Source organism: Ptiloglossa arizonensis, chromosome 3 (genome assembly GCF_051014685.1).
Source record: "Ptiloglossa arizonensis isolate GNS036 chromosome 3, iyPtiAriz1_principal, whole genome shotgun sequence".
Lineage (NCBI taxonomy): Eukaryota > Metazoa > Arthropoda > Insecta > Hymenoptera > Colletidae > Ptiloglossa > Ptiloglossa arizonensis.
Window position 1 is genome coordinate 20,865,448 of NC_135050.1, and position 26,427 is coordinate 20,891,874.

A 26,427-nucleotide genomic window follows, 5' to 3' on the forward strand; every position below is an offset into this window, starting at 1 on the left:
AACGCGGTTCCGGTAACGTGGCAACTGGAACGTACCGCGATCGTAAAAATATTTCCTAGATAAACCGGGATGTTCTTCCGCCGATCTATTATCGGTTTCTGCGACGCGTTACTCGTCGACGTCACCCTCGAGGCGCGTTGATCGGTGTTTTCCCTACCTGTGTGCTTCCGTACCGGACGATACGCGACCTCCGTGATGATTTCGATGTTGCACCCCGACAACCGGTCGCACTCACCTGCAACAAAAAATCGAACGAGTTACTTCGTCGTTCGTTGTTCCCCGAACGCGAAATTCGGTCGCGTCGCGAGAACACGCGATTAGATATCGTAGAGAAATTTCTTTCGGAAATAATTTTTCGGAGAATCAAATAAGAAGATAATTTTTCCCCGCGTTTCGAACCACCGATACAGATACCTTAGAAACGACCTTTCCACGTACTAGAAAAGACGAGCTGACGAATAATGGCGCAGCGATAAAATGACCGCCGTAAAACGAATATTAAAGTAGCACTTTCAACGCGAGCGAAAACCTGGTATCGCGAATTTAATCTTTTTACGACTGTTTACGGTGGAAGGTTATACGGTGGCCTTACAGTTTCGGCCAGCAAAATTAACATATCTGGCTTTTTTTATTTTCTTTCGTATAAAACGAGATTCACGGTATCGCCGATTTCCTTTCGTTAATTCGAGTAGACGTACCACCGACACTTTGGGAGATGCAATTTTTTAAAACATTGGTGTCGATTTGTATTATTTACTCGTTTACGACTTGGCCGCCTCGAAGTTTGAAAATGATTCGTTGTCGTCGCGATTCGATGGAACGAAGGCACCGGTTCAAAAACTGTCGCAATATTTCGCGCGATGAATTAGACTCATCGCCGCAGCTGTTTCAGTAGTCCGGACGCAGTTCCAGCGCGACCTAAAGTTTGCTTTCGAACAATTAGCGGTTTTATCACCTCGCAGCGCGATATAACCGCGCACCCTCCAAGCCGCGTTCCCGCCAACCGTGTTCTAATCCTTAGACTGCAGTTCTAGCGCAGCTAGAGCAGATCCATCTGGTCGACAATCGAGCAAAATTTGCCAAAGTTCTAAGGTTACAACCGCGAACCTCGAACTTATAGCGAAGAGTTCAACAGTTCGCCGAGCCTGAACGGAGAGGACCGGAAATAGGAGCAGATTACAAAGAAAACTTGTGGAACCTTTGTAAATACCGATGTAAAAGTGGAACCGGCTTTCGTTCACATTTTTTCATATTATTCCGTCGTATTAAGAAACCCCCGAGTTATAATTGGAACCGGACCGACTTGTAACTTCTTTCCGTCTCCGAGAAAAAACTTTCACAATTTACAGTGGCTCCTCGAGTACGCGCGATTGAATTTTTGTTAACAGTCGTGTCGCGTCCGAGAAAGAACAAGGTCCGATCGAGGAGAACGCGGTACCACGCGTAAATAGAATACGAACATCGAATCATTTTGCCCTACGAAGGTTGACTATGACGTCCGACCCGATACGCTCGCACGGAAGGTCTTTGTTTCCTCGTGGAATACCTAGAGCGTTGTTACGATTGTATTTACAAACGCACGTTGGCTTTGTTTCCCGAACAGTGTCATTATTTTCCATCTAACCGCCTTCGCGAACATCGAGAGCGTTCGACGTAACGGAGTAACGAATTTTTAATAATACAGTCGGAAGTTTCGATTCGGAAGTAAGTGGATCCTTACCGAGGTGAACACGAATGCCTGACGAACGTACGTTTCACGGAAGTGGAGGAAATTAAAATCGAATTTTACGACACAAGTTACGAAGATTGCAATATCCACACAAAGGAAACAACGATCCTCTTACAGCCTCGAATAACTTTATCCCTGACCTATTTTCATCGTTTATGAGGTTGCACGAAGTGAATCCATCGAACGATGGCGTCAAAGGAGAACGACGTTATATCCGGGTGAGAGGTAATGAAATCTCTCTTCCCGATTGTTCCGGAAATGGACGACCGGAGACCAAGGCAGAAATCACGGTCGACCGCCTCGATTTACCTTTACACTTGGGCTTTTTTCCAAAAATCCAGTTTACGGAATCCTCGTGTTACGCACGGACGAAAAAATCCTACCGAAAATAAACGTCCGATCCGATCTAACGATAAACAGGAAGTTTGGAGGAAAATGATCGTTCGAAGTGGAAAAATCGTCGTTGATAACGCGGAAAAATCATTTTCGTTCGACATTCGATTCTCAGCGAAACGAGATCACCGTTTAATAGAGAAATTTTCTCGTACAACGATAAATAAAGCAGATACTCGAGGGATCTCGTTTGGCCGAGATGCTCCGTACGATAATTATTTTTCACATTTCGAAACGTTCGTTTCGATAAAACGCGTAACCAATCTTCCTTGGGAACACGATGCAAGTTTATTTACACGGATCGACGTTGATAAAATACGTAAAAATATACAAGGATCGCGGTTCGGGATCGAAAATTCATCGAAACGCTCGAAGTTTGGAAATATTACTCGTAATTGTTGACAATTATCGAACAATATTCAAATTAATCGACGATGGCGATTACTGCGTAAACAATCGTAAATGATCGTAATTGCATTTTATCGGAACTTTAATTTCTCGGGAAATAATTTTTCGTCGGAACAAACACAGAGTCGAAATAGCCGGCGACCTTGTGATGTCACACTCCCTCGGAGGCATAAATAGAACAGCCGCGGTCGAACATTTTCAGTCTCCGTGGAGCCTCCGAGGTGGACGGATCTACTCTCGACTTTGAACCAGACTCCTGGCTATCCACGGATACTCTCGTCCCCTTAAGCCCTCCGGACAACCGTCGACCCCCCGATGACCACTGCTGACCAACGGTGAATATAAATCACCGCTGGTGAGCAATGGTGAGCACAATCGAGCTCTCTCGCTCTTCCGAAATTTATTATACGCTCCATTTTTCCAATTTGTTTCGTTCGATCGTTGGCCACGCGTTAGCTTCTTCGTGTTTACGTACTCTTTAAATATACATTGCATCGAACGGAGAGGATTTATGATAAAATAACATCGAAGATACTTTAAACGCTTGTTACTTTCATTTTCGAATTAGTTCCAGTATTTTTGTACCTCTTGGAAAGAAAACGATTCATTGGGTTGTTCGGAAAGTCATTTCGTTTTTTTTTTTAGTGAAAACGAAACACGATTTTTTTTAGAGTGTATAAACATTTTATTAAATTATACATTCTCAATTTTTGGAAAACAGAATAACTTTCCGAAGAACCCGATAGAATAAAATACTTTGTCTATTAATTTCACGTCGATGTATTATATTTCGTACGTTTCTTGGCTGGTTATTCCGTTGAATAAATAGAGTTTACAGCAGCGGATGAAACGCGTCTGACCAGCGTACAGAATGCATATGTCGTAAGTTGTGTCCACGCTTGCGTAGCTCGCGGCGGGATACGAGGAGAAATGGGGCACCTGTTCCGATAGCGTCGATTATCTTTCTCTTCGATCGAGCTTACCAAAAGGAAACAGAGCCAACCCTGGGGCCAATGGTACGATTCCAGTCGCAAATTTTCCCACTTTGTCTCGCCCAAATCAAAGGAATTTTGATTCCTTCTGTACGCTCGATTCGACGATCTCGATTGGAAAAGTAACGAGTGCAAAGGGAGATCGATGGAACTTTAAGAGATCGTAATTGGCCGTAAACTCGCGTAGAACTCTGCACGCAACCTTGAATATCCCAAATAGAACCCAAGACGTACGTAACTCTCGTGTACATCGACAACAGCTTTCCGTTCACCGTTTAACTCGGCTCGTTTTCTCTTTGCTTTTGATCGGACGACTCTTTGATCGTGAACGAGCAAAGCTTGACCCCTTCTAGGATCACCGAGTTCGTAAATCTTTGCGGTTAATTGTTTCGATTATCGGAGTAATTTCCGCGAGAGAAAGCCTTTGCGGACGTTTGAAAACGATTCTGTTTAAGAACGGTACATCGAGCGGCACTCTTGACCTACATCGGACCATTACGAGACTGTACAATAGGAGTTTATGGATCTCCGACGTTACCTGTACAACAGAGGGCAAAGTAATTAGGTCTCCGGTCTTACAGTTTCCTCGAAAATGGAAGACGGAACTGAAGCGTAGGATAATCGACAGCGAAATACCGCAGAGAAACCTGTAAAAAGTACTACCACCGCTCGTGCATTATGAGTACCATACAACGGGTGTTCCACGTGCACACCGTGTAAAAAATATATTTGTGACGGCTTTCAGGAACGAATGCAAGGGCCCGAGTGAATAGAGACCGGTTAAAAAATTTCACCACCGAGTTCGTTACGATTTTAAATTTCGAGGTCGAAGGTTTTCGTTCCTCCTACCTGTTCCCTTCGTAGTGTACAGGAAAATAGGACGAACGGTTCAAAAAGAGCAAACGAATCGAGCTATCGCGGTAAACGTTGAACACGTTTTCGAAAATTCATCGCGATTTTCAATTTCGACCGGACGAACGAGCAAAACCGTCACTCGACTCGAAATCGTTGCGTGTCGTCTTCTCGATATCGTAGAACGTACCGAATAAATTTTCGTAAACGGTGAAAGAACGCTTCGAACCAAACGTTTTTCGTACTCGATGAGGAATCGGTTGAAAAAAAAAGAAACGTATACGTAGGTCTATACGGTTCGTTTGAAATTCGCTCGGAACGCGTGCAGCATACAGAACAGAAACACCGTGGAAGAAACTTTTCGCGAAGTTTACTCTTAGAGATTCAGAAATTATTCCGGCGTTTGCCGAACCACGGTGCTTCAACATTTGCACAAAGATCACGTACAAAAACGATCAGAGAATTGCCCCGGGTCAACCGCCTACCTCGAAGAAAATCGGATAGAAGTTGAGGAACTTTGAAATTTATTCGTCCCTCGAGACGAATGCTCGTTAAACGTAACTTTTTAACGCGTCGCCGCGAATCTCTCGCCCCGCGCGTAACACGCGGCGTTTGATTTTCTACGAGGGTTACCGCGAAAGTCGAAACGATCGACGTCTGCGTATTCGTTGAATCCGCGAGTTTCTTTCGATTCGGGAGGGAAAAGAACTCCTCGAACGTTCCAAGTTGGTTCGTGGGTGTCGCTGGAACGAATTTCGGGTTCACCGAACTCGGAGCCACTGGCAATTTCGAAACAAATACCATTTAGGAAGAAGTTGTAAATACGAGCAACCTGGAAGACGGAACGCTCGACGAGAGCCTCGCAACGGTTCGTTAACCCGTCCTCTTAATGTCACCTGTTCCGGACAGAGTCGGGACCACGTTCTTCCCCGGTGATCCAATTGTCGAGGTTCCGTACGATACGAATCCGAATCGCGCTCGATATCGCCCGCGAATCGATCGATTCTTCCGGATGGATATTTCACCGCGCGTGTACAGTACAGGTCTCGCACAAAACGATCGCGAAACTGGAACACCGGGAGCGGTTCGACAATTAAACGTTTGCGTATCGCGAACACGAGAAACGGAACAAAACGCGGCCTAAAGGGCACATTCTCGCGAACGCATCCCCGCCATTCGAAAGATATATTTTAATACCCGGCCCGTTAACCCCACGGCGGTATCGAACCCGCCGATGCGAAGACGCGAAACGGCAACTCCGTGAACAAGGGGATGCTTTGAGTGCTTTGACGACAAAACTTCAACCTGTAACGAACATTCCTGGTATCCCGAGATTGTTCGAATTTTTTTTCCCCACGGACAAAGAAATACGTCGATCGTGGAAACGTCGCGCGACAACGAGACTCGCGCGTTACGACGCTGCAGCGCGCAGATCGAGAGCTCTCTCGCGACGAGCGGTACCATCGAAACGGTAAACGTTAATCCACGATCGACGATCATACGAAACCCGCGACGCTTCGTTTTCCAGGAGGATAGAGTTTCGAACCGATCGGATTGCGCGCGAATATTTCGCCGAAAAATTCGTTCCAACGAATCTCGCGGCGCGCGGTTGCGATAATTTCTAACGAGAGACACCACAGCTGGAGATCACCATCGGAAATATTATTCAACGAGATCGAGAGTCGTCCAGATTCGATCGAAGACCTCGTACCGAAGGAACCTTGACTTCCACGTTTGCGATTTATCCACCAAACGGTGAATCGTTTTCTTCTCCATCGTTACGTATATACGGTCACGAGGTAGGATCTTTTAATCGGGACGGATTTCCCGCCGTTTTTTCGTCCCTGAACGTATCCCGCGGAAAAAGGGTTCGTGACGGATAAATCGTCTTCTCCGCGGACGAAAACCGTTAAAATTGGAAACAGTCGGCGAGATTTACGATACGAAACAACGAAAAAACATTGCGAAACTTTCCGACGCGTGCATGGCGGATCGTAAATCCGGGAGGACAAAGACGGTATCCTCGACAGGAGTTTGATACCGTTCGTTTCCCGAGTTCCAAGTTCTCGAATCGTCTTACGAAGTAATGAACTATTTCTTCCCGGAGAATCGTTCCGAAATATCGCTGGGTAAGATCGACTATTTACCGCGGTACCTTGAACGCGACGAACTGAATACTTCGAAGCGAAGAGAAGAAAAAAAAAAAGGGTAGAAAATCGGTTTCAAAGATCGGTTCTCCGCGACTTATAATTTGTTCTCGCGCGCAACAACTTTCCCTCCGATCTCGTTGTTTCGCGGCCCTTCGAACTTGGTTACCGAACGAACTCTGCCCACAACGGTACAATCCTCGTTAGCATTCTCGCGCACGCTTCTTACGTCCCTGTAAACAGTTCAAGCGTCGAGTTTAATTAAACCTCGGTAAATCGAGTCGCCGATCAACTTTCCACGTGCCACGAGCTTGGTCCCGCGTTGCGCGGCTCTCGTCCGAGTACGGGCGAATTCGAAATTCAATTACAGAGAGTAACAGATACCGAAACTATACGCGCGAAGAAAATGGATTACCAATGATGGAGAAATATGGTAATTGCGGGCGCGGCGAGATCATTGCCGATTCTACGAGCCGGAATATTATAAATATATTTTCGCGGTGTTCGTTCAATCTGGAAAGTGGTCGGTGAAAAAGTTTCGAACGCGTCGGAGTTTCGCGCATCGATTTCCATACGGTGGCTCGATCGTACGCGTTCGATTCGCGTTTCGAAGAGTGGTCCTTTCGAGACTCGTTCGCGACGGTGACTCGAACGCGCCTTGAATTATCCATGGTTCGCGTCCTCGACACCAGCGAATTTTACACCTCGTACACGCGCGGAGTATTCCGGATCGAGTTACTCGAAACCGTCGATTGATCGCAAAAGTGAACGTAACGCTATTCGTTCTTGTATTTAATAAGTGCAAACAGAGAATTGTAATAGTATTCGTTAACTTGGATTCGTGCTTCCTTACGCTCCGTCCACCCTCAAGTTTCTTACGTCTGTTACATCGTGTCCGTAATTTCTTCGAAAGCTACGCAAAGTTGATTCAAAACGCTTCAATATCGGTACACCCGATAAAACGTGACGAGAAACCTCCCAGGATAGTTCCGCCCCTTGAACTCGACTTATCGCTCTCTAAGAAGAAAAATCCCTTCGTTCGTCCTACGAACCTACGAATTCCCTTAAAAACCAGGGGATACCCCTGGAGGATGTTCCCCGCGCAGCCCCGAATCCTCCGGCGTTCCGAAACAAACCCGCGCGCGATCGTCTCGAATGGTACTTACGGCCGAGAAAGAGGCTTTGTCGCGCGCCACGGAGCAAACTGAAAGAAGCGCGAACGCGGTACGCGGTACGCGGACGAGCGGCAAAACCGTCGTTACTCGAAATAGTTCCGGCGTCGTCGTGCCGTTAACTTTCCACCCCCGTGGGACCGTGGAGGAAGAAAATTCCTATTCTTCGCGGGCAGCGAGCCGAGACGGGACGAGCGAAGGACGAACGGTGCCGAAGCGAGCAACCGCGTTTACAACGATAAAAGATGAATGCGTGGCGCAAAAAGGGACGGCGAAGTTTAAAAGTGGCGTTTTCCATGCGGAAATGTATTTACGGCGGGGGCCTGGGGGCCGAGGAAATCGAAAGGAGAGCGCGGGGGGGCGGAGGAATGGGAACGATCGAAGGGGAGAGGAAGAGGAGCGAGAAAGAGGCAGATCGATACGAGGTTTCGCGAAAGACGAGTCGGTCGGTCGTTCCCTCGGAAACGATGGAAAAAATAAAGAAACCTCACGGGGCTGTGGATCCAGCCTCCTGGCTTCCGCACCTTCGCGGCCCTTGCGTCGACCCTCTGTTCCCTGTTCGTAAACGGTAACCACTCTTACTTTCGGACCTTACTTTCAGAATTTCACTCTCAGAATTTTATTTTCAGAATTCTACTCTCAGACCTTACTCTCAGAATTTTACTCTCAGACTCTTACTCTCAGAATTTCACTCGCAGAATTTCACTCTCAGACTCCGACTCTCAAAACCCTTACTCTCGTACTTTCTTACGTTCGGATTCTTGCTTTCTCACTCTCCGACTTTCAGACTCTTACTTTCGGACCTTGCTCTCGGAACTTCGCTCTTAGTCCAATTAAAGAGTCTAATTAAATTTTTGTCGCCTACGAACGACTACAGCGACCCGCGCTCGTTTACAACCCCCGGCCGCGCCGGCTCGCCGACAAACGGATGCAACTTCCGTCCGTTTGGATTGCTCGGGGACCGAGGCCGAGGTTCTCGTCGTCGCGCGAGACGGTTCGCGCGAATCGTGAAATTACGCTCGCGGAAACTCGAACCGAGGGAACGAAGGTTGAACGTTCTGACGAGAGTTGGCGCGCCCGCGATCTCGGGGCTTCTTTCGCCCGTTCTCTTACGCTCGACCCGGTGTTCAATTACGACCGAACCCCTCCATTAGCCGTGCCAACGGCCGGGCAAATTTCTCGTCCGCGAGGGAATTTTCGGCCATCGGGTCATCGATGTTTTCGCGAACGTTTCGTTCTCGCGGGTACAAGAGGACGATCGTCGCGGAAAATGATTTCGAAGATGGGAGAATTTCGACGATGTATCTGCGAAAGTAACTTCGCGGAGAGTAAAACGATTCTCGATCGTTTGGAGAAATCTAAACATTGGTTCGCGACAACTCCGGCTAATTGTACTTCGAGATCGCGGTGTTGCGAGGTTCTCGATTGGTCCTCGATTACGATTAGAAACGAATAGCTCGAAGACGGATTTTCGTTCCCGCGAATGGTTTTAAATCGTCTCGATTGTCCGGAAGCTCCTCGAATCGAAAGGCTCGATGATTAAAGTTTCAATTTTCACCCTCGCGCGGGTAAAGAACCCCGTACCGTACGAATAAACGACGATTTCCATATCGGGAAGCAACCAGGTTGCTCTCCGCGCGAGACCACTTTCTATTTCATCGCCCCGGAAAGCGAGCAAACGGAATTCGCAACGATCTCGGTTTTTCGTCAAAGTGGTCCAAGGTTAGGCCACCGTTTGCCAACTATGCGCGCAACCGAGCGGATCGTTTTCGAACGAGACGCGAAGAACCGATCGTGCGGGGAACCCCGCCGATCGTTTGTCCAACGTGTAACGAAAAATCTCGGACAGATTTAAATCGACCGGGCTAATTTTCCGCGGCGGTGCTCGTCCGTGACACAATAATCGTCGGCGTCGGATCGGGCGTGTATCACCGCGGGCCAAGCGGGAAGACAGTGACAAATGGAGGTTAAAAGAGGTGGACGAGAGAAAGAGGCCACGCAACGTGGAGCACCTTGCCACTCGAGTTTATTTCTGAACACCCTGAGGACGACGTCACACGATGACCAGAATAGCGGGCATCTACGTCACGTCTGGGTAACCCCGAGCGAATTTCGAAGACAAACACGCGGGAGAGGAAAGATAAAACTAGGGGGGCGGGGAGACGGTGAAGAGAATCGAGGGGAAACGAAGATAGAATCGGGGGAACGGACACACCGGCTCCCGTGGTGGGAGAGACCGAGCTCTCGCGGATCAACGAAACCGAGAGCACAGAACGAGGAAACGAGACGCGTCTCGGCGACGTCAGTTGCACCGTGGACGCGCAACGAGTACACAACCACCGTGGAATATCGACCGATGGGTAACCATCCTCGATCCATTCGTCGAACGTTATCGAGAATTCTCGGTGGCCGCGGTAACGCAACAGGCGTAGAAAACCCGTCTCGAACTTTTAACGATGCCAATTTATTCGTTGAATTCCGTCTGGAATCCGAGATCGCGACGGTCAGACCGGCCAGGTGTACCCGAGCGGTTCGCCGTGCCAATTTTTATCGGTTAAATCTTCGCTCTCGGGATTTTCCGTTATGTTAATTCGCTCGTCGGGAGCTTCCTAAGACTTTCCACGGTGCCAATTCCCCGTCGTTGGATTCTGCTCGAAATTCTCGATCTCGACTCGCGTCGCGCATGCCGCGAATCTTGACCGCGTCCGAAGGTCTCCGCGTTCGTTGCGTCGATTCGTCCCTCGAGAAATTCCCTCGATCATCGCCGATGCGCTTCGTTTCCCGCTCGTTACGTTCGAACGTTTCGACGAAACTCGTCGAGTTCCATTTCGCGATTCACGATTTCACGAACGCGCAAGAAACTCGGTGGTTGGGTCGCGTGGTCGGAAAGTACGACGAAACAACGATCGAACGTTTTACCCTCGTGCTCGTTCCACGGGGCGCGTTATCGGTATTCTCGAACCGATTGTTGGTCGTTTGTATTCCCGATTGTGTCGTTACGATGCCAGAACCCCCGAAATATTCGCTATGCTAATCTACTTATCGAGTTCTCGCGGAGAATCTACGTCTCTCGTGCCCGCCCGTTGGATCTTGCGCACCGAACGCGTTAATTTATTCATAGGGTTCTGTTTCAAATTTTGGATAGCGTTAGTCGAGCCAGAGACGCTTATTCGAGATTATTCGCCGACTCGCTCGATCCGTGCACGCAACAGACTGCGTCGACCTTTTAACGTACCAGCACATCTACACCGAATTTATACGCGCGGAACAAAATTATCGTAAAAATTCTTACGGGCCGATGGAACATTTTTCGATTCGAAAAACACGGAAACTACGAAAAACGGGCGTCCTCCGTTCACGGGTTAGCGAAGTAAGACACTATTTCGGACACAAAGCGCGTGGTGGTTTTTCTTTTGCAACCGGAACCTAGAGTGCTCGACCATGAATAAGAATAACCGGCGCAACGAGAAAGACCTCGGAAATTGTTGCAAATCGTATTTATTTGCAACGTTTACGACTCCCGCGAAATTGGTGCGATTTATCAAAAATATATCCGTGCAGAATTTATCGTAGAGAACAACGCATCGCGTCGCGTGCATTTAGCAGGGAAGATAACGCTTGTACCTCGGTAAAAGCGAGGTAAAAAAGAATTTAATCTCCGATGTGTACGTACGATACTTTATCGTGCGACAGATTTATTTCGAATGTAGCGAAACGAAAAATGGAACGTTGACGTTCGTAACGGTAACGACGATTACCGTTGAACGACGTAATCGCGTTGGATCGACGTTCAGAAACCGATAATCGAATTGCAATCGTCAAAGTCTTTCTTAAACGACGCGATTAAGAACACGATTACCACCGAAACGCGCACACGTCCGACCGTAACAGCCCGCGAGTAACATTCCACCCGTTCGGTTATTTGCTAATTAATTAGCTAATTTGACATTCGGAATTGCAACTCCAATCTGAAACAAATTCCAGGGAACCTGATACGATGTTACACCGAATCGTGTAAATCACGAGCGAGCACAGAAATGGCAATAGAAATCGCATAACTACTTGCATTAATACCTAACCCGGTGAAACGCAATTTCGCGCGACCGAAATGCTCGTAAATTCCGGTTAGAGAATAATCGATATTTTGCCAGCGGGAAATACAGCGGTCCGGTGGGCGTGTTTCGTCCGTCTTTCGAATTTAAAATCGTCTCGAGCCGATGCTGCCGATCGTCGTCGGGAAACGAACTTCTCGAAACAAATTCTCTCCGGAGCGAAATTGAAAATATATCTAATTATAACTTTATACGAGTACGCTCTCGCGAAATTTCAACGGACGTAAAATTAATCGTGAACTCGCATTACCTGCTGTCTCGGTTAACGAAGGATACGCGAAACTTTTCGTCGTAATTTTACGTTGCACCAAGTACACGATGGTCCAGAGGATAGAAATTACCGGGACCCACATGTTGTGCACGAGAATCGCCGTAGCAGTCTTTCGTCTCGAATGAAGACTCCTCTCCGATATTTACAAACTTTCGGCGTCGCGACGCTCGAGCATCGATACTCCGTTACGAGGCTCCAGCCGGTCCCGCGATCCTAGCGACGCATCGGTCCCTTCGATCGTCGCACTTTCTACGTTTACGAGCGATACCGCCGCAGCTTGTTGGAAAGTTGGAAAAGTATCAAAGGAAAACGTCGAGGGATCATCGACCGTCGCAGACGCGAAGTGGACTCGGCGAGACGCGTCTGAAAAAAATCTCGACGAGACACCCCAGATGTCGTCATACGTGTAGACGGCATACAGACGGTAGTCGCATTTCCGACACGGTCGTGCCGGTTCTTGTCACCCGGAGCCTTCCTTGCGCGTGCTCTGCGAATCGAACGTCGCCGCGCGGTCCACGATTTTATTTCTAAGAAACAAACGGCAACTTTTCCGCGATCCCTTCGACGATCACCGTTGATTCCTCGTTTCGTAGAAAATGTTCGAATCTTCGCGACAATCGTTCCTCTTCCTCTTCTTCTTCTTCTTCTTCTTCTTCTTCTTCTTCTTCTTGGTGGCGTGTTCTCGAGTCGAAAGCGCGACACAGGGACGAACTTTCAACTCGACGCGCAAAAATGATCCGACGACAGGTAACTCGAGAACGTTTTACCTATCGAGTCACTCGTGACACGGTTCGGGGAAGATCGTTCGGTAATTGTCACGATTCTACGTCCGAATCGGGAATATGTATTTCCAATTTCAACGACGACAATGGCGCGCGTTGGCGTCCGGCCAGCCCGCTTACTATTTATTTGTATCGCGACGCCTCGGCACGTGGTGGCGGTTCGACGACACCTGACACGGAAAATTGTTCCCGTGCGTTTGAACCGCGCGTTTTCGAGTTCCGTTCGAGCGTCGAGTGTCGCTCCGTCGATGGTAATTCGTCGTAAAACTGGCCGTGCCCCTTCGTCACGCGTCTCCGCGCGAAAAACACTGAAAACGAGGCCCGCCTCGGGTATCGTCCCGCGAAAAAAACCGTTTCGAACCAACGACTGACGCACCCGCGACATGCGTGGGTTACCATTCGAGAATCGACTGCTCGAACCTACCCTAAATTTAGCATTCTCGGCTGCGTCCCACATTAGAAGAATCACGGTATACATGTGCGTCCCCGCGAGTGTCTTTATACATACATAACGCTACCTGTGTGAGCATTCCGTCGAACCGTGTGTCGCGCGTAAAGACACACCCGTGACGGTGAGCGTGACTTCGTGTGCCCCACATGCAGACAACATTTATAGACGCCGAGATTTTCTTCGAGTGTCTGGTGTAGATACGTACGTGTATATATTTTGTCTGCACTCCGTGTACAGGAAACGTTGCGTGGAAGTCCACGGCACACCGACGCAGAGTCTTTCGCGATCGCGCGGTAAGAAATTTTGCGATACGCGGGAAAAGCCGGGAAACTAACTTTCGGAGGGAAAGTGCCACGGCGAGAGGAGAACGAAAAGTTCGATCGTTACGCGCGTTTCGCGTTTTTGTTTCTCTTCTATTTTTGTAGACGAACGGACCGTTTCTCGAAGAAGACCCGTAAGACGACGATTCCAAAGAATGAGAAAGAAAAATAAACCGTTGCGTCGATACGAGTACGTTGTATCGTTTTCGACGCAACTATCGGATCTCGCTCGGAGAATAATTTACCGAACTGTAAATAAATCGAGCGATGAATTGTCTCTCGGGAAGATCGCAGAAATAAAGATCGAACGTTGCAACTTGCTCGCGTTACGATCTCGTTTAAAGAAGTCCTTCTTCGGGATCGAGGAAAATGAATAATAAAATTTGTAAAAAGAACGGGCCGTTCTTACGTTAACGGTAAAGTACATTTTATTTCGGGAATCTCTTTATCGGACCTCTCGCGATTCGTACATCTCCGAGAATCTTTTAAAGTATAATGAAACGTTCGGGGAATAAATCTTGAAAAAATGTCATAACCCGGAATCTCTCGGTCCCGTGAACGTACCGTAGGTACCTCTGAAGTGCTTAATCGAGCGTAATTGTCGCTTCCACCTCTTCCGTCTCTAAATTTTGCGAAAGCGATAAGAGGGGAACAAACGAGTTATTACATCGCCGGGTATATTCCGCTTTAATTCCGTTCCGTGGATGTATCGCGTAGAACTCGCGCGAATTGCTCGAATATATTATACAAATACATATATATAAAATAAATATATCGTACCTATGTACGCACGGGAATTAATATTTCGCCGCGTGTAAAACGCGTAACAACGTAATTACGCGTACGCGTAACTGCACGCGCGAGTACATCTTTCGATATCGCAGGCGTATTCGTTCGCCTTCCTGGCTGGAGCGTGCTAAAAATATGAGATACGCAAACCGCAATTAAAGCTGCGTTATTATTAAACCACTACAGGCTGGATCGCAGATGCATCGACGCGCGATTCTTCGTTGAAATTCCTTGAAAATTTCCGAACGCCCGAGGGAATCGATGAAAGAACGGTCAGAGAGGGAGAATCGAATTCTTCTTTTTTTTTTCTTTACGTCGCAACGACGCGATCATTTCGAACGAAATCCGACGTATGCGGAATATTGGCGACGACAGCGACGACATCCGCTCGAAAACTTGCCGCGATGCAAAACAATGCGCTTTTGTGCACGAGTGCGGACGAACTGCAGTCTAAAGACAGACGAGCGATTTCGACACGCGAATTGATACCGCGCTACGTCACGAACACCCAACGCGGTCGCCAAACTCGATCCATCGATACTAATTGGCAACAACGAGTGCTCATTAACGCCAAATATACCGGGCATCACCGATAGTTATTCTGGCTAACGATGCCCCCGGTGTGTCGATTCTCGTTAAAAATTAACGACGTTTTCCGGGAATCGAGATCGATATGTACCGCTACGAAAACGATCGAAATCGAACGAACGTTTTCCTTTCGAAAATCGATCGATGTTTCTGCGTTTCATCGAAGTGGTCAATTTCCGAGAACGATTCTACGGAATCTAACGGACGAAATTAATTTCGAGACGATTAACGAATCGAAAACGAGAACGTAAATACAAGGAAGATCTTGCGGTCGAGCGAGTGTTAATTATTGAAATTCGCTCTCGTCGAACCGCACACGGTTTCCGTACACACCGTCCTGGACAATCCCCCGACACAATTAGGTTTACGACCGGGCCACGTTCCGCGTAATATCCACTACGTGTATAATTCTATCAACTTCCCAAAGCCCTACCGAGATATTAATCGACGATAATCGGTGCGAATACTCCTCCTCGGGAGCTGAACACGCTGACCATTAGCGCTCGTAGAAGCGTCGAACCACGATATTATCTATTCCACGGTCTCGTTTCTTTCGAAGCTCTCGACCTACGCAGAATTCGTTCCAACCGACCAGCTACGTTCGAAATTAAGGTATCCTACTTCGCTCGTGGAATTTTCACGCGAACGGAGCCGAAAAATTGATCGTAATTCTCCGTTGGCGAACAAATAACGGAATGATAAATAATTCTCGAATCGACGATCGACGAGAGAGGAGAATACCGGGAATTGGGGCTGTGTTTCTTTTTAAAGCGGCGGTAGACAGAAATTGGTGCATAAAAACGTAGTCACACTTTGTCGAAACGCAGTCCTTCCTTCGACCACGGTTCTCGTCGCAAATGCAACGCATTGCGTCCTCTCTGCGCAAACGTACAAGTCGTAGGCTCTTTCGGTTCGTAAAACGTGCGTTTTATTCGCTTACCTGTAAATATTTCAAAACGTGTTTCCGGTTGTTACGGTAACGTCTTCGCGCGAGAAACGAAGACTCGGTTTACGCGAAAAAAGCAACGCTTACTTCGTTTAAAGAGAGGTTCAGACGCGCTTTGCAGCCACGTTGTTGCTTTTAGGAGAAAATACGGTCAGAGAAAGACGATCTCTCGCGCAACGTTCAACTCGAGTTTTACCTAGCTTCGATCAGAAAAGGGGTATAAGTCGTCGTCGTGGTTCTCGGCTGGGAACTAAATCAATTGACCGTTCAAGGCCATCTCTTTTTATCGCGAATCGCGCCAGACGCTTCTTCTACTTTCGCGCCACGTCGCTTTACTTATCCGTGGAATAATAGCTTGTCCCAGATTCTAGAACCATTCTGTACGACCGTGAACGTGTACAGTCGCGTTCAACGAATCGTTGGTCAATTATCGCGTACGTAGTTGTTTTCAGAGTAAAGCAAATACGTACCGGGCAATTTTCCTCGAAACGCTTTTTATCGAGTCACGTTCCACGAATCATCGTTCAATTATCGCGTACGTAATTGTTTCCGAAACAAATAAGGTAGAATTCTTATCGAATCACGTTCCCCAAATCTTTGGTCAATTATCGTCTACGTGGTTGTCTTCAAAGTAAATCGAATCGTGCGTATAAGCAGCAATTTTGATCGGACCGTTCTTTATCCAGTCACGTTCTACGAATAGTTGGTAAAACGTTTCTACGGTAAAATCGACGTGTACGTTAAAGTAGCAATTTTTATTGGACGTTCGCGGACGACAGTTTTTCGCGCAACAATGCACAACCGAGGAACACGAAGTGCATTCGAAAACAAGACTGACCATCGCTGTTCGCAATACGATCAAACGTGTTGCATATTTGATGGCAGTCGGACGGACGTTGCGCGCAACGTAAAATGAAATCGGAGAGCATGCAACATCGATGCACGATGGGAACTAAAAGGCGAGGATCGCGAGGGACAATCGTACAGACCGCGAAAATTACCGTGCAATTGAATCGCAAAACTGTTACTTCGAACAGGATCGACGGAATTGTGCACACATCGTTCGATATTGGACGAACGTTGAAGTAATCTTTGCGTTCCATTGAACGTTAAATAATGTTTTCATCGACGGTTGCATCGAACGGTGAATTTTTGCGATACCGGTGTTCGTCGAACGAAACTCGTTGCAACGAACGTACGAACGGATCAACGAATCCGTAATGCACGATCGAATTTTCGTTTAACATTGTAACGGTCGATTAGCAAAATTATACGTACATCATCGTATCGCCGCCACGGTTGATCGTCGAACTTTCTAATATTAAACGAACCGCGCTACACGCATTACGATTTCACGTCGAAACACGCGAAGCCTGCCCGAGGCTGGCTCTCGATTCGATTTACAGCCATTTATGCCAAAGTGGCGTATATATCACCGAGCATCGCGCGCCACAGTCGCGATATAAATACCTGGTCGTTTTAGAAATCTATTTTAGGCAAATTGTACACGGGGTGGAATCCGTGCGCGTGCAAACAACGATTAAAAATAAAAACACGCGCAATCGAAACGAGAAGCGACCGGTACCATCCCGTCTTCGAGTCTGGGATCGATCGAAGGTCGATTCAAGGTCACCCTCCAACTCCTCGCGAAACGCGACTTTTCACCACCGGCGTGCAACCCCGTTTAAAAAAAGTTCCGCTTCGAGTCGACGTCGCTGTAAACAGAAAGTACGCGCACGTGAAAAAAAAATAATAAAAGTTCAGCGTTCGATGCACCCCTGCGATCGAAATAGATCGCTGTGGGTTAAAAAAAAAAAAAAGAAAAGAAAATGTTTACGCGGTGCGAAATGAATCGAGCTCGAATCGTGATCCATCGAACGGATCGAATAGAATTGTTATCCTTCGGGACGTTTCTTGGTAGCGCGATCGAGTCAGTACGAAAAAGATACGAAACAACATCGTTATCGTTTTCACGGTACACCGTTTCGACGTTTTAGACGCGAGCTGATAGCTCCGTTTCTCATCGAACGAAAAAATTTCTCGAACAACCTATTAAATCGCGTTTGGAATTTCGTCCGTAGCGAAGAAACGAGAAATTACCCGAAACGGTGGCTTCTGGCGTCTCGCGTTTGTGCAAGCTCCGTTAAATGGAACGCGAAGCAACGAGAGAGCCCGAAAGGACGTGGAAGAAGAAAGGGCCGAAAGGGCGCAGAGAGGAGAGCTGTAACATGGGGAACGATACGCGTACGGATTCGAACTAACATTAACGATCTCGGTTAACCCCGGCGCAGGCGGCCTCGCCGTGGAAACCAATACCATGAAATATCTGGGAACTTCGCGCCAACCGGAAGCCACCGCGAATTGTTTTGCCGGAACTTCCCCAGACGGCGCGGCGTGGCGCGGCGGCGTGCAGGTACAGCTGCGAATAGGTATTCCTAAAGCTGCCAGAATCCAATTTAACGTCGCCCTACGTCGCCTTCCGACACATTTTAATCCCGAGTATTGTCCGCCCGGCTGGATGGAGTCATTATCGACGACTTCCAACAAGTAGACGCGATCGTTCGACGCTCGTTACTCGTTGCGCGGAAAACTTGCGACCGATGTCGGTTCTAGCGCGTTTCTGCGTTCTTTCGTTTCGTTTCGAGCCGATGTACGTTGTTTTTTTATTGTTACTTGATTTAGTAACAACCGTGGTAAAATATTTCGTCAACTGCTCCATTCGCAGTAGTCCCTCGATTAGCCGATCTATGGTAACAGAGGCATCGGTTGGGTAATCGAAGGAGTTGGAAGATTGAGAGATTACTGTATTTATTTTATTTACTCGATAAACGAACGTTTCGTTCGGTAATAGTGTAACGTTTCGTCGTATCGCGTAAAAAGTGACGAAATAGGAACAGAGCGATGTAATCGGTAAAGCTGTACGATGTTATTGGGACTGTAACGATACAGAGAGAAGAAGAGGAACAATTCGATAAAGATGTATTAATAATTTTGTAGTAAGTACGATAATAATGTAATGTTTCATCGTATCGCGTAAAAAGTGTAGAAATAGGTACAGAGCGATGCAATCGGCAAGGCTCTACGCTGATGTTGAGTCTCGAACGATGAAGAGGGAAGAAGGGAAACAATTGGATAAAAATATTAATAATTTCGTAATAACGAGCAGCAACGGTAGGTAGAAACGCGCACAGGGAAAATCTATAGTTCCTTCCGGGGCTGGAAACAAAATCTGGTCGGTGGACGGTTTAATCGTTGAAAACAACGGGTCTTGTCGAGCGGAGAGCTGTATACGTAATAACAACTCGAACGTGGAGTATGCGGAGTAGGTGTTACTCGCAACATTGAACGCAAGTGTCGAACACGTTGACGCTTTATTGGCGGACCTGTTTAATAAAACACGGTTCCGCGACGAAACGAATATACAGGGGGTACGTAGCAAAGGAGAACCAGGGGTTTACGGAGGGTAGAAAAATAGCCAGCGAATGAAGAGCATTGTAAATTAAAGCCTCGAGAAACAAGGTAAGCAGCCAAAGGAGCAAACTTCGAAGAATCGCTAGCCGCGAGCAAAGAATCGTTACGATTAAACGTAATAAAAAAGTCGATCCTTCTCGCGGTACGAAACGAGAGTACTTCTCGCTCTTTCGTCGCGCGCGAGCGTCAAGAAGAATCAACCAACGATACAAAAACCCGGAGAAACGATTCGTAATATTCTCCTTTTCCCATTTGTCGTTCGATTGGACGACTATCGCGAGTTATCGGTAGCCCGCATCGCCGATTTGCGAATAACCGACAAACCGGATACATCTCCCGATACATCGCGCACAGCGCCCGATGCAACAACGATCGTAATTGCTCGAGTACCGAAAACGAAAGAAAAATTACATCGATCCGCTCCGGCCTCGATATTTCCTCTTCTCGCACTTTCGTCGCGCGCGAACATGAAGAGGAATCAACCAACGATACAAAAACCCGGAGAAACGATTCGTGATATTCTCCTTTTCCCATTTGTCGTTCGATTGGACGACTATCGCGAGTTATCGGTAGTCCGTATCGCCGATTTGCGAATAACCGACAGACTGAGCGTATCTCCCGATATATCGCGCACAGCGCCCGGTGCAACAACGATCGTAATTGCTCGAGTACCGAGAACAAAAGAAAAATTACACCGATCCTCTCCGCTCTGGATATTTTTCATTTTTCGTGCTCCGAGCAGACGCGAAGTGCATCGTACGTTCGGGTGCAGCGGGACAAAAAATACACTATAGCGTTTCGAAGGTCGATAATGGGGACCGGAGCCACGGACCGAGGAGACGCGTGCGGGTAAATGGCCGGTTTTCCGCGAAACGACGAACGTGCATCCTCTCTCGAGAAGAGTAAGTGCACAAGCCCTCGGCCAGTTTCCCATTCGTTGCTCTTATTATCGGCCGCGTCGCTGTCCCACCTCTACCTCGCTATCCTGGGTCGTCTCCGCTTCGCGTGGATCGTTTCTACGCGCGACCACGCACGGAATCGCTACAAATTTACGCGGCGAAACACCGCCGAGCGTCGTCCGCAAATGAGACGCGCGGAAACCCAACGTGGAAACCTACGAGCGGATAAATTAAAAATATGCGCGCACCCGGCGTACGCGGAAACAACCAGCAGTGGGATCTCGAGCGGCGAAAATCGATGTACACGGGCCACGTGTGCGGGAAAATACGCGAACCGACGTTCGCGGGTGGTTTCAGCGACACCGGAGTTCCGCGTTGTTTGGGGAACCTTTTCTCTTTTTCTTTTTCTTTTTCTTTTTCTTTTTTTTTCGTATACAGTTTAGTCGAGCGATAAAAATCGTAGGTTACTCGCGTCGGGCCTGTATCGCGTGGAACGTTACGAAAGAAAATGGAAACGGAATTCGAACATTTTCCGGAACGCTCGCCACGAGACACTACGTATCGCGTAGAACGTTAAGGAAGAAAAAGGAACGGAATTCGAGAATTTTCGGAACGTTCGCCAGACTGGTCACTCGTATCGCGTGGAACGTTCAAGAAGAAAATAGAAACGGAATTCGAAAATTTCTAGTACGCTCGTTGACCGATCGATCGTGTCCCGTCGAATGTTAACGATCGTGGAAACGGAACGGGGAAATTTTCAAAGAGCTCCCCGCACTCGAAGAAATTACCCGAGAGGAAAATCCTCCAACTACGCGAGCGAATCTCTCTCGAAGAAAGGTTTGTCAATTTGGCGCAACACGCTTCCCTCAACGATTGTCTCGGAGAACTTTTAACGAACGTGGACGCTCCGATTAATCGCGCTTCTCAGAAACGTATATACGAAGAAGAAGAAGAAGAAGAAGAATTCACCGTTCGCGTCGGTGAGAGTTTCTTTTCGTCCAGTTTATCCCTCGAGCGGAGTCCAACGGACCCGATCGACGAACGTTCGTTCAAATTATTTTCATATAATATCGACACGATATTTACGCTCAATATTCTACACATTTTGGATAAATACGATCGGTACAGAACCTACCGAGAGCTATTACACGTCCATCGAAAGACTCGTTTCGTCTACTCGATCGTAGATACGATTTCGTAACGAGAAAAATGTATCGGTAACCCGGAGAAATATGCGCAAGCAGATACCGCAATATCAACAGGCAACGTCAACAGGTAGATATCGCAAAACGAGGCGTAAAAAGACTAGTCAACGCGCGCGGTGCTCTTTTTACGCTCGTAATGTATTTGCCAGCCGGTAATCGTAAAATTGCAACGCGCGAACCGACGAACGTGCATCGGTTGGCTATTTTCGCTGGATACTTTGTTCGACAAAAAAATTACTATCGGGAACGAGCAGACGCCGCCGAATGCGTTACGTTTGTTAACAGGAGCGTTCGAGGATCAGAAATGTCCGCGCGGATCGTTGTTTATTCGGTTCCGATATTTCACGGTGCGAAACTTGTTAAAATTTCGGTTCGCGTAAACGGTCGCGCCGTTTAAATAATTCCACGTGCGAAAATATTCCAATTGGTTTTTAGCGGCTCGATTCTCTCTCCCGTGGGCCGCGTCTTGCGTATTTAATTAAATCGGGCCACCTCGTAAAGCATTCCGGACCTCGCCGAGCGATCGTGATCAAGTTCGCTTTTAATTATCATCGTTTCGAAGTTACCGAGGATTTATCGCGGACTCGAGACTCCGACGTCGCGACGCGCGGACTTGGAAAGTCCCAACGCGCGTGAAACGGTTTTTCAACCCCCTCCGCTCGCTCGGGGCCCGTAAGACGATACGCGCGTTCCCGTACACGAACGAGAGAGGAAGAGAGAAAGAGATATATATATATATATATATATAGATAGATAGAGAGGTTGCACGAACGCCGATAGTTTTCAATTTCTGCAGTGCAGGCGCTTCGTAGGCAAAGACGAGGAGCGAGTCAAGGATGGTTTACGGGTCGGTGATTCGCTTACCCCGACGGCCCGCGAACCTTTTATGCACGTCGATGCATCTACATTTTATATTCATCCGCGCGTTTCTATACGTAACGCGTGCACGGCTTTCTATATTTACGCGATCGAATCGGTGGGCTAAGGTCGCGCGACGCGCGAAATCGAACGCAAACAGGTGACCGTCCGGGGTTACGACGAGAGCGCTAGAGAGGGTCCGTTCTGACCCCGAACTTGAACATCACCGGTTCGCGGTTCGAATACGCGATCGAACTTTCGCGTCCCAGAATTTCTAAACTTTTGTAACGGGAAAACAAATATTTACAATCGCGTGACTGCGAACGTTACACGTGGGTCGAAATAGACCCCCCCGCTGAACGAGGAGAAGTTACTCGGAGTAAAATCGATTTCTCTTTATCGTATAGTCGATTTTTAGTCGCAATCGATTCGAAGGCATCGATAACTCTCCATCTAGCAACTTCACAATTTGTTTTCAAATTCTTCTCGAAACGTACTCTATCGACGTCTAAATAAGTCACATTATCCACGCAAAGCTTTCAATCTTCGTTCAACACGATTTTTAGTCTCGATCGATTCGAAAGGCATCGATAACTCTCCACCTGGCCAATCCACGATTGTACGCTTCTGCGCGGTAAGCGTAGACTCTAACTTCCGTTTATAGGAGACCTATCGATTCACGCGCTCGATCCAAGTGGGTTGCTTTCGAAATAGTTTGTAAAACACCGACTGGATCGTTGTAAACGGACGTCTCGCGAACGAAAGATCGAACACTCGCGTCCGAGCGATCCGCTCGAAGCTTCGTTCCGCGGCGACGTTCCGCGAACGGAACGCGCGGGCGTGTTGCGTTCGTTGAGCTCGTTATTTTACGAAAGGCCCTCCGTTGTGGGAATCTATTGCGACGATGGAACAGCGGCCGCGACTTTGTTCCGTACGGTGGTCCGTGGCAGGAGAAAATCGACCGGACTCGACAATGGATTCGGAAATATTAAATGAAACGGTCGAACCATCGCGATAGGTCATTGCGAACAATACCGTGCATCCGTTCCTGTGCCAAAAATTTTTGGAGCGAACTACTTTTTTTTTTCTTTTTCCACCACCTCCCCTCCACCCCCCGCGAACGATAGACTTCAATGCGGAATTTCGTCTGCATTTCTATTCTTTCGTACTTCAGGGTGCATGCCAAGTGTTATCCTTTTCTTTCTTTTCTTTTTTTTTTTTCTTTTTTTCGTTCGGAGTATAAATATTTGCCCGCTCGAGGAAAAGTAAAAACCGAATCGATCCGAAGAGAAAGCGACGATAAAAATAGTCGTCGTTGTTGTCGTAATGGTTAACGACGAGTATTTGAAAAAAAAAAAAAAAGAAAAGAAAAGAAGACTCGCGACGTCCGGCTCGAAAACCCGTTGATTCGCGAGCGTTGTATCGAAGCGTAAAAAATGTCTTTCCTCTGAGATGCAAAGCGGCTTTGAAATTTTTTGTATCGATCGGTAGGTAGGTAGGTAGGTACGCGTGTACAAAGTGAGAGAGAGAGAGAGAGGGGGAGAGGTGATGTTTCCCAGCACGCGGTACGAAAGGGTACTTGCTCGTTTTCGTGGTAGCCGCGCAAGAGGACAACGAGCATTACGAAAAGTCTCGCTCGCGCTTATTCCGTTCGCTTCGCGTTTGTTTACCGAAGGAAAGAAGACCCGTACGAGAGGAGTCACCGACGAGAATAAAATATTTGGCCGACGATGAAAGAACGACAAACTACGATTTGCAACGATATCGTCAAGGTGGGTATAATTCGACAACGCGCAACCGCGGTATCCAAAATGTGATAACATTCGGTCGATTTGGAAAATGATCTCGTTTTCCAAAATGGAGAATATATAATTTAGTAAAATGTTCGTACACTCTAGAAAAATCGTGTTTCGTTTTCACCAAAAAGAAACGAAATGGCATTCCGAAGAAGCCAATCGTTTGTAATACGATCGAATTACACGTATCGTAGGCGTTGGGTAAAGTACGACGCGTAGTGATGTTGTAACTCTACTAAATAGTAACGCAGTAACTATACCGCGGAGTGTCGTAGCATTATTATCCTATGAGAATATAGCGATCGAATTTGTGTCGTTATCGCGAATATTTATCAATACATTCGAACGTTACCTAGATGGTAAACGATAGGATAAAGAAGAAAAAAAAAGAAAGAAAACGAAAAAATATAAGAAAGCAAGATTACGTCGTATCGCGCGCGTTCGCGTTTCGTTGGACGCAACGCGACGAAGATCGCGAACCGAACGCTCGCGTTCCTCCGCGCGAGGCACGCGAGAAAAGGTGCGAGCTCGTCCTTACGGGAGTGCGCGTTTATTTAAAACGCGAGACACGCGTCGCGAATGCGCGAATAAAATCACGGGAGCCGTTCGAACGGGCGGTTATCAACGGCAAGCTTATTAAAATAGAAATTAACTCCACTCGAAGCTAAAATAAACGGTCCGCGGATGACCGCGAGGGAGGCCAGAGTGGAAGAAGAGAGGAAATTTCGAGATCAGAAGCGAGCGTGTCGTACGGACGACCGAGCCCATGGCCGTGAGTTCCTCGTCGCATAACCGCGGCAAAAGAGCCCCGCCGGAGCTGAAATTATTGCGTTTTCTTGGCCACCGTCCAAACACCGACAACTAACAGCCGTGCGATTATTGCAACACGTTCTATACTGGCGTACATCGATACATCGAGCGAAGATCGCGCGTTCGATACGCCGACTCGTCGACGATCGCTTCGAGGTGATTTTTTTCACGAGTCGTGTCCACGATTCACGTGAAACGAACGACGAGAACGAGAGACGCGCGTTCGCGAACGAAACAGGGACGGGTAGATTCGCGCGTAGCTGCTACCTACCGCGAAGTTTATCGGCTTTAATAACGACCCACTCCGAGGCGCAACGTCTTCGATGGAAACGACGCGCGAGCGACGAGACGAATCACGGACCGTGTTACATCGTCACGTGGTCTCGAAAACTCCAACAAGTTACCACATTCGACGTTTACAACCCGGTACGAATAATCGCGCGCGAGATTACATCGAAAGTAATCCCCGTGTGCTTCCTTGCGGACACGCGACCTCCTCTCTCCTCTCTCTCTCTCTCTCTCTCGCACACACGCTCTATCTGTCTCTCTCTCTATCTCGATTAACCGTGCGATTCAAGGTCGAGTGCTCAACTCGCACACGAACAAGAAAATCCCAACAATAACAACGAGCTCGCGAATTACTTCGTACGTGGGTGGCAGCGGTGCTTCGTGTCGATCGGACCGCTCCGAGGACGCACGGTGTCGGTTCTGTTCGTACGTTAAAAGCCATCTCGCACGTGGAACTGAATAGCGTTCGGTGTCAACGGGCGAGATCAAAGAGGCGTGCAACTGACAGCCAAATGACAGTTGACCGAGTGACCCGTACGTATCGCCCCTCCCACTCGACGATTCCGGATTTTACCCAGAATCGACGAGTTCGGAGGGTGACTTTTGTTTCGAGAGAATACGAGAGCTTACCACCTTGCTTACGGACTGGCATCCTCTTTGGCGACGGATAAAATCCCTGGTGCGCGTAGATGGTTAACGTCGAAGCACAAAGTCGTGGACCGGAGGGTGGACGAACCGGGGAGATCGTGAACGGCCACTACTCGACGGAAGGAAGAAGAAACGCGAAAGAGAGTAGCACAAAGCACGGCGTGTCACTTCGATGCTACGCGATCGCGCACGGTACACTATTGTCACGCGAATCGGCGACCTGTTTCACGGGTGGCGTAGACGGGCACGTACACGGCTCGACACGTCACTCGCGAGACCTCCCGGTGGCCCGTCGAAACGTGGTAAAACGAAACGGATATAAACACAGGCCGCCACCACTCGGCCACGAGCAATATGGCGTCGCGCTTACTCTAGCAGCCGGAAAACTGACTGGTCGCGAGAACGCCACCTCCGATTGGTCGATCGCACCATGTGTGACGTCAGGTCGCCTTGTGACGTGCTACCCCGTAAAAGCAACCCCTCGCGAGTAACACCGACAA

General features: G+C 48.0%; 1 protein-coding gene across 13 annotated transcripts in view; it reads right to left on the reverse strand.

Annotated features, from left to right (window-relative positions):
* LOC143144991 (disks large 1 tumor suppressor protein-like) overlaps positions 1-26,275 on the reverse strand; it is a 796,996-nt gene extending 770,721 nt beyond the window's left edge. For 9 of the 13 annotated variants that reach the window (XM_076307929.1, XM_076307924.1, XM_076307923.1 and 6 more), the window contains exons 1-2: positions 12,056-12,173; positions 158-235 (exon numbers count right to left, since the gene is read on the reverse strand). In XM_076307929.1, coding sequence (XP_076164044.1) covers positions 158-235; positions 12,056-12,158 — 181 coding nt within the window. In that variant the 5' untranslated portion in view covers positions 12,159-12,173. Of the gene's footprint in view, positions 1-157; positions 236-12,055; positions 12,174-25,909 lie in introns of those variants that run through there. The other 4 variants (XM_076307928.1, XM_076307927.1, XM_076307933.1 and 1 more) reach the window with 4 other exon arrangements.
* Positions 26,276-26,427: the final 152 nt, after the last annotated feature.